This window comes from Lingula anatina, unplaced genomic scaffold (assembly GCF_051362555.1).
Source record: "Lingula anatina isolate TDL-2025a unplaced genomic scaffold, LinAna3.0 unanchor82, whole genome shotgun sequence".
Lineage (NCBI taxonomy): Eukaryota > Metazoa > Brachiopoda > Lingulata > Lingulida > Lingulidae > Lingula > Lingula anatina.
In genome coordinates, this window is record NW_028257603.1 from 3,082,168 (window position 1) to 3,091,565 (window position 9,398).

Here is a 9,398-nt window from a genome sequence, read left to right on the forward strand (position 1 = left end):
TACATGAAACGCTTTAAAAGATAAAAAAAATATTGAAATCGAAATTCAAGAACAATCAATTGAAATTGATAATCAAGTTTCAATATCTTGTAAAGAGATTGGTGCCGGAGATAATACAGTTGTTTTTGGTTTTGCAAATAATGATAAAAAAAATGAATATTTTCCAAAATTTCAAGTTTTAGCAAATGAAATTTTAAAAACAATACAAAATCAAAGAAAAGAAAAAAATATTTTAAAATTTGCACCAGATGGTAAAGTTAGAATAACTATTAAAAATAAAATAGAATCAGAAAAATTAATTCAAATTGTTTTATGCCAACAATTTGAAGAATATGTAGAAAAAATAAAAATATCTAAAAAAATAAAAGATGAAATAATAATTCCTATTTTAAAAGATCTTGAAATTAATACAGATTTTGATTTTAAATTAATTTCTTTTGTAAAAGGTGGTCCAAGTGTAGATACAGGTTTAAGTGGTAGAAAATTAATGATTGATACATATGGAACATATTCAAGACATGGTGGTGGTTCTTTTGCAGGTAAGGATGTTTCAAAAACAGATAGAACATTAGCATTATTTGCAAGATTTATTGCAAAACATATTGTTGCTTTAAAATTAACAGAACAAATTGAAATTCAAATGAGTTCATTTATTGGTGAAACATCAAATTTTAGTATTAATTACTATGTTAAAAATGAAAAAGAATTAAGTAAAGAAAATAAAGAAAATATTGAAAAAATTTTAAATTATTTTTCAACTTGAAGTTTAAGTAAAATTATTGAAAAATTAAAATTAAAAGAAATTGAATTTGTTGAATATGCAAAATATGGTTATTTTGGTAAAGACAAAAAAAATGCACCTTGAGAAAAATTAAGTTTTTTAGAAAAATTGAATCAAATAATAATTATTAAAAAACATAAATAATTATATAATTGTATAATTTAAATAAAAATTAAAAAAATAACATCATATAAAAATGAATCAAAATAGTAAAAATATCAAAAGATTTTCGGCATTAGGTTTTATAATGTCAAGTATTGGTGCTGCTGTTGGATTAGGTAATATATGACGTTTTCCAACACAGATGGTTGCATCTGGCGGATCTTCTTTTATATTAGTATATGTAATTGTTTTATTCCTATTTGTTTTTCCTATAGTTTTATTAGAAATACAATATGGTATTTTTTTTAAAAGAGGAGTTGTTTCCTGTTTTAAAAATGTTAATAGAAAAATTGGTACATTTTTTGGTTGAAAACAAGTTGTAATTACAGGATTTCTTTCTGTATATTATTTAACAATACTTTCTTGAATGGTTGTTGGTTTTTTTCATTCATTATTACCAAGTATATTTAAAACTTGAGGACAAGATCAATCATATTTTAATGATAATATTTTACAATTACCAAATCAAACAGATAAAATTGGTTTTTCATGAAAAACATTAATTGCTTTTTGTTCTTTGATTTTAATAATTTTATTTGTTGTTTCATTAGGAATTAAAAAAGGTTTTGAAAAAACAAATTTAATTTTAGTTCCATCTTTATTCTTTTTATTAGTAGGTTTAACTATTTATTCACTTACTGGAAAAAATACAATGATAGGACTTAAAAAATTATTTGCATTCAATAAAGAATCAATTATAAAACCATTGGTTTGATATAAAGCATCAATTCAAGCAATGTTTTCAGTTGGTGTTATGTGTGGTACATTTATTGTTCTTTCTAAACATTCAGATATTAAAACTGATAAAGGAAATGATGTATTAATTATTGTTTCATCAGATAGTTTAATTGGTATTTTAAGTGGTATTTTAATTACTACTACAATTGTAAATAGTTATGATGGTACAACAGAGGAAGTAATAAATCAATTTAATGAATTTTTTAAATCAAATAATTCTGGTGGAACAGGATTAGTTTTTGAACAATTACCAAAAATTTTTAATAATTTTAAAATACCTCAATTAGGACAAATATTATTTATATTTTTTATAATTAGTTTATTGTTTGCAGCATTTTCATCTCTTATTGCATATTTAGAAGTTTTTATTGATTCTATTGCTGAAAATTTTCCACAAATTGGAAGAAAAAAAGCATTTATATTTTGATCATGTTTTGGAATTTTACAATATTTTGTATATATTATTTTTAATCAAAAAACAATGGTTGGTGAACAAGATGAATGAATAAACCAATTATTTTTATTTGTTGGTGTATTTGAAATTTTATTTTTTATTTTTAATTCTAATTATAAAAAAATTATAAAAAATAATGAAAAATATACATATTTAAAAATGTCAAAATTTAATTGATTAAAAAGAATGACAATGTTTATAACACTACCATTAACAATATTTTTAAGTATTTTTGGATTTTTTAAATTGTTTGATTTAGATTATTATTTCTTTTCAGGATTCAGTTCAAAAATAAAAGAATTTTTTGATTTAAATACAAATTATAATTCAATCGAACAATGAACATCACCAGAAAGATTATTTACAATTGCAACTGCAATATTTATGATAATAATTCCATTATTATTAACTTTAATAACAAAAAATAAAGAAGAAACAAAAATAAATGAATCAAAATAATAAATCAGAAAAATTTTCAACATTAGGTTTTATAATGTCCAGCATTGGTGCAGCTGTTGGATTAGGGAATATTTGACGTTTTCCTAAAGAAATGATTACATCAGGTGGATCATCTTTTATATTAATATATGTAATTGTTTTATTCTTATTTGTGTTTCCAATATTTTTATTAGAATTTCAATATGGTTTGTTTTTTAGAAAGGGAGTAGTATCATGTTTTAAAAATGTTAATAAAAAAATTGGTACATTTTTTGGTTGAAAACAAATAATTATAATTGGTTTTGTTTGTGTTTATTATTTAGCAGTTATTTCTTGAGTTTTAGTTGGATTTTTTAATTCATTAATACCATCTTGATTTCAAAATTGAGGTAAAAATTTAAATTATTTTGATAAAAATATTTTACAGTTACCAAATGAAAGTGGTATTGGTTTTTCATGAAAAACATTAATAGCATTTATTGTTTTGATTGGAGTTATTTTTATTGTAATTTCTTTTGGAATAAAAAAAGGTTTAGAAAAAATTAATTTATTTTTAGTACCTGGATTGTTCTTTTTATTAATAGGTTTAACAATTTATTCACTTATTGGAAAAAACTCAATGATAGGACTTAAAAAATTATTTTCATTTGATAAAAATAGTTTTTTAAGACCATTTGTTTGATATAAAGCATCAATTCAAGCAATGTTTTCAATTGGTGTTATGTTTGGAGCATTTATTGTACTTTCAAAAAACTCAAATATAAAAATTGACAAAGGAAATGATGCATTAATTATTGTTGCATCAGATAGTTTTGTTGGTATTTTAAGCGGTATTTTAATTACTACAACAATTGCAAATAGTTATAATGGTGAACCAGAATTAGTTTCAAAAGAACTAAATAATTTTTTTAATTCTTCAAATTCAGGTGGTTCAGCATTAGTTTTTGAACACTTACCAAAAGTTTTTTCAAATTTTCATTATAAAGTTTTGGGACAAATATTATTTATATTTTTTATAATTAGTTTATTATTTGCTGCATTTTCATCAATTATTGTTTTGTTAGAAACATTTACAGATTCAATTACTGAAATATTTCCACAAATTGGCAGAAAAAAAGTATTTTTATTTTGAGGATTTTTTGCACTTTTACAATATTTAATTTATATTTTGTATAATCAAAAAATTATGGTGGATGAAAAAGATAAATGAATTAATCAATTTATTTTATTTGTTGGTGTTTTTGAAGTTATATTGTTTATTTTTTATAAAGATTATAAAAAAGTAATAAAACAAAATGAAAAATACACATATTTAAAAATGTCAAAATTTAATTGATTAAAAAGATTAACAATTTTTATAACATTACCATTAACAATTATTTTGTGTCTTTTTGGTTTTTTTAAATTATTTAATTTAGATTATTATTTTTTTTCAAAATCAAGTGAAAAAATAAAAGATTTTTTTGATATAAAAGAATTAAATGATGGTGAACTTTTAAATCAATGAACATCACCAGAAAGAATTTTTACAATTGTAATAGTTTTATTTATGATAATAATTCCATTGTTATTGACACTTATTACATTAAAAGATGAAAAAAAAATAAAAAATGAATCAACAAAGTAACAAACAAAAATTTTCATCATTAGGTTTTATAATGTCCAGCATTGGTGCAGCTGTTGGATTAGGAAATATATGACGTTTTCCTAAAGAAATGGTTGCATCAGGTGGTTCTTCATTTATATTAATATATGTCATAATTTTATGTTTAATTGCATTTCCAATAGTTTTATTAGAAATGCAATATGGTTTATTTTTTAAAAAAAGTGTTGTTACATGTTTTAAAAATGTAAATAAAAAAGTTGGTAATTTTATTGGTTGAAAACAAGTATGAGTAAATTTATTTGCATGTGTTTATTATGTTGTAATAATTTCATGATTTATTGTTGGTTTTGTTCATTCATTAATACCATCTTTATTTAAAGAATGAGGAACAAATTCAAATTATTTTGAAGAAAATATATTACAACTACCATCTAATGGAAAAGCTTTAGGTTTTTCATATTTAACATTAATAGGAATTATTGTTTTATTAATTTTGATATTTATTGTTATTTCTTTAGGTGTTAAAAAAGGTTTAGAAAAAACAAATTTATTTTTGGTTCCTAGTTTGTTTTTTTTGTTAATAGGTTTAACAATTTATGCACTTACTAGAAAAAATGCATTAATTGGTATTGAAAAATTATTTAAATTTAAAGTTGAATCTTTTACAAGACCATTTATTTGATATAAAGCAACAATACAAGCAATGTTTTCAACAGGTATTATGCTTGGTTCATTTATTGTTTTAACTAAAAATTCAGATATTAAAACAGATAAAGGAAATGATGCATTAATGATTGTTGCATCAGATAGTTTTGTTGGTATTTTAAGTGGCATTTTAATTACTGCTACAATTTCAAGTAGTTATAGCGGTACATCTAATGAAGTAAAAAAACAATTAAATGAATTTTTTAATTCACCAGAATCTGGTGGATCTGCATTAATTTTTAAAGAGTTACCAAAAATTTTTTATAATATGGAAGGTCAAAAAATTTTGGGACAAATATTATTTATATTTTTTATAATTGGATTTTTATTTGCTACATTTTCATCTATTATTGTTTTAATTGAAATATTTGTTGATTCAATGGTTGAAAAATTTCCTAATATTGGTAGAAAAAAAATTCTTTTATTTTGATCAGTATTTGCTTTTTTACAATCTATTGTGTTTTTATTTTTTCATCAAGTAAAAGTTACAGATGAACAGGATTTGTGAATAAATCATTTTGTATTATTGGTAGGATTTTTTGAATTAATTATTTTAGTTTGTTATAAAAATTTTGATAAAGTTATTGAATCAAATGAAAGATATACATACTTAAAAATGTCAAAATTTAAATGATTAAAAAGATTATTAATTTTTATAACATTACCAATTGTATTTTTATTAGTTGTATTTGGATTTATTGAATTATTTAATTTAGATGTAATTTACTTTAAAAATACACCAATATGATTTCAAAATATTTTTGGATTACAAGATAAAATAAATATTAATAGTGAAAAAGTAAATAAAATTTGAACTTCACCTGAAAGATTATTTACAATAGGAACAATTATTTTTATGATTATTATTCCATTATTTTTATCTATTATTACAAATAAAAAAGAACAAAAAACGGGGTTAAATTTAAAAAATGACAGAAACAGAAACAATTAAAACAATTATATTAATGGTAACTATTTTAGGATTTTTTGTATTTATAATGATTGCATGTTTTATACATGTAATTAAAAATCAAAAAAAAATACATATCTTTGATTTTAAAATAAAAAAAGAAGAGAAAATAGTAAAAGAAGAAAAAAAAGAAAATATAAATAAAAAAAATTTAAAAATAAATTCAAAATCAAAAACTAATAAAAAAATAAGAATTAAAAAATAAAAATATGTTTTTTGAAAAAAATTATAAAGTTTGATTAAAAAATTCAAAACCAAACACAAAAGAAAATGAATTTCTTTTAAATTTATCAATAGAACAACAAAAAGAATTTTTTTCTGAAATTGTTAATTCTGGTAAAGCTGGTTTAAGAAAAAAAATTGGATATGGAAGTAATCAATTTAATGTAAATACAATCAAACAATTAATTCTTGCTTTTATTGAAGTTTTTTCAAAAAAATATGAATTAAAAAAACACAAATTTATAATTTTTCATGATACAAGAAAATTTTCATTAGAAGCATCTGAAATGATTGCAAAAGTTTTAACACATTATGGATTTAAAGTTATTTTTAATAAAGAAAATGATGTTGCTCCAGTTCCATTTTTATCTTATTTATTAAAAAATAAGTTTAAAGCATTTGGTTTTATGATTACAGCAAGTCATTTAAAAAAAGAATATAATGGATGCAAAATTTATTCACCAAAAGGACATATTATTTCATCAAAAGATGTATTTGAAATTAATAAAAAAATTGTAGAAAAAAATCATTATTTTTTAACAAAAGTACTAAAAAATAATAAAAATTTAATAAGATATTTAACTGATAGTCACAAAAAAAATTATTTATATGAAATTATAAATCAACTTTCTTTACCAAAATCAAGTGCTTCAAGACCAAAAATTTTATATTCTTCAAATCATGGAACAGGTTTTAATTGAGTAAATTTATTATTAAAAAAAGCTGGTTATGAAGTTATTTTGGTTGATGAACAATGTGTTTATGATCCAAATTTTTCTACTTTAAAAGATCCAAATCCAGAATCAGATAGTGCTTTTGATTTTTCTATAAAAAAAGCAAATTCTTTAGATGAAAAACCTGAATTAATAATTATTAATGATTCTGATGTTGATCGTATGAGGGTTGGTGTTTGAGATGGTAAAAAATATCAATTATTATTAGGTAATGAAATTGCAATTATTTTTATTTATTTTCTTTTAAAAGAATTACAATGAAAAGGTGGAATTTATATGACTTTTGTTTCAACAAGATTAGTTTATAAAATAGCACAAGATTTTAAATGTAAAGTAGAAAAAACAATGACTGGTTTTTATAATCTTGCTATGAAATATTCACAAGATGATATTAAAAAATTTTTATTTGCTTTTGAAGAATCTTTAGGATTTTTACCATGTAGACATTTAAGTAATGATAAAGACGGTTTACAAGCATCACTTTTAATTTCAGAAATTGCTTCATATTTAAGATATAGAAAAAATATTAGTTTATTAGATTATTTAGATGATATAAGTAAAAAGTATGGATATTGTGATTATAGACAAACAAAAATTAATTTAGAAAATGGTGTAAAAGTTAAAGATATAATTGAAAAGATAAAATCTTTAAAAGAATTAAATGGTATTCCTATTAAAAAAATAACAACTTATTTTGATGAAGGGTTGGATAATTTATATGAAATATTTTTCTTTGATGGTTCTTGAATTGCATGTAGACCATCAGTTACTGAACCAATTTTTAAATTTTATTTTATTTCATATGCAAATTCAAAAGAAAAAAGTAAAATAATAGTTGAAAAATTAAAGAAAAATTGAGAAAGTTTAATTACTAGTTTTAATAATGTATAGAAGTTTAAAACATGGTTTTATTGAATTAATTGTTGGTGGAATGTTTGCTGGTAAAACATCTGAACTTATTAGAAGAATTTCAGTTTTAGAAAGAGCAAAAAAAAAGGTACTTATTTTTAAACCTAATTTTGATAAACGTGATAAAGAATTTGGTCAACTAACAACACATGATGGACAAAAAAAACATAATATTTTTTTTGTAACAAAAACTGAACAAGTAAAAAATATTTTAGAAAATGATAATTCAAATAGTAAAATATTAGCTTTTGATGAAATTCAATTTTTTTCACCATGTTTTGTTGATTTTATAGAAGAATTAGCAAATAGTGGTTATAGAATTATTTGTGCAGGTTTAGATAGAGGATTTAATGATCAAATGTTTCCAACAGTTATGAGATTATTATCATATGCTGAATTTGTTACAAAATTACATGCTGTTTGTATTAAATGTGGTGAAATAGCAACAAAAACACAAAGAATAGATAAGAATGGAAATCCAATAAGTCCTAGTAAAGTTAAAAATGTTATTGGAGGATGTGAAGCATATCAAGCAAGATGTAGGGAGTGTTTTGTTTATTTTTCTGAATAAAAAAAGTTTTTGATATAAAATACTATATAAAAATTAGTAATAAATTATGCCTACAATAAATCAATTAACTAGAAAAGGAAGAGGAAATAAAAGAATTAAATCTAAAACTCCTATTTTACGTATATGAACAAATTCATTAAATAAGAAAACAAGTGTTTTGTACTCTCCACAAAAAAGTGGTGTTTGTTTGCGTGTTGGAACAATGACACCAAAAAAACCTAATTCTGCTTTAAGAAAATATGCACGTGTTGCTTTAACAAATGGAAAAGAAGTAACAGTATATATTCCAGGAGAAGGACATAATTTACAAGAACACTCATCTGTTCTTATTCGTGGTGGTAATGTTCGTGATTTACCAAGTGTTAGATATAAAATTATACGTAATGTTTTAGACACGCAAGGTGTTAAAGAAAGAAAAACATCACGTTCAAAATATGGAGTTAAAAGACCAAAAAAATAAAAAATGCGTAAATTAAAACCAATTAAAAGAAAAGTATTACCTGATTCAGTTTATAATTCAGTTCTTGTAACAAAATTAATTATTTCTGTTATGAAATCAGGAAAGAAAAATTTAGCTTTAAAAATTGTTTATGAAACTTTTAATAATTTAAAAAAAGAAAAAAAAGATCCATTAAAAGTTTATGAAAAAGTTTTAGAAAATTTAAAACCTAATGTTGAATTAAAATCTAAAAAAGTAGGAGGTGCTCGTTATCAAGTTCCTACAAAAGTTACAAGTGATAGACAAATTGCACTTGCATTAAGATGATTAATAGATGCAGCTAGAAAACGTAAAGAAAAAACAATGATTGAAAGATTAACACAAGAAATTAAATTAGCTGCTAAAAAAGATGGAACAGCTTATAAGAAAAAAGAAACTGTTCATAAAATGGCAGAAGCAAATAAAGCATTTGCATATTTTTCTTGATAAAAAATATACAAAAAAATTAAAGGGGTTAATTTTTATTTAAATGAATTTAGAACAAATTTCAAAACTACGTAATATTGGTATTATGGCACATATTGATGCTGGAAAAACAACTACAACAGAAAGAATTTTATATCATACTGGTCGTATAACAAAAATTGGTGAAACACATGAAGGTGAATC

At 21.5% G+C, this 9,398-nt stretch overlaps 1 protein-coding gene across 1 annotated transcript; it reads left to right on the forward strand.

The window, feature by feature from the left end:
• Nucleotides 1-1,028: 1,028 nt before the first annotated feature.
• Nucleotides 1,029-8,028, forward strand: LOC147759239 (uncharacterized). The gene is made up of 4 exons (XM_086998582.1): nucleotides 1,029-1,059; nucleotides 6,866-6,970; nucleotides 7,229-7,373; nucleotides 8,013-8,028. The coding sequence occupies exons 1-4, from the start codon at nucleotides 1,029-1,031 to the stop codon at nucleotides 8,026-8,028; spliced, it is 297 nt and encodes a 98-aa protein (XP_086854708.1).
• Nucleotides 8,029-9,398: the final 1,370 nt, after the last annotated feature.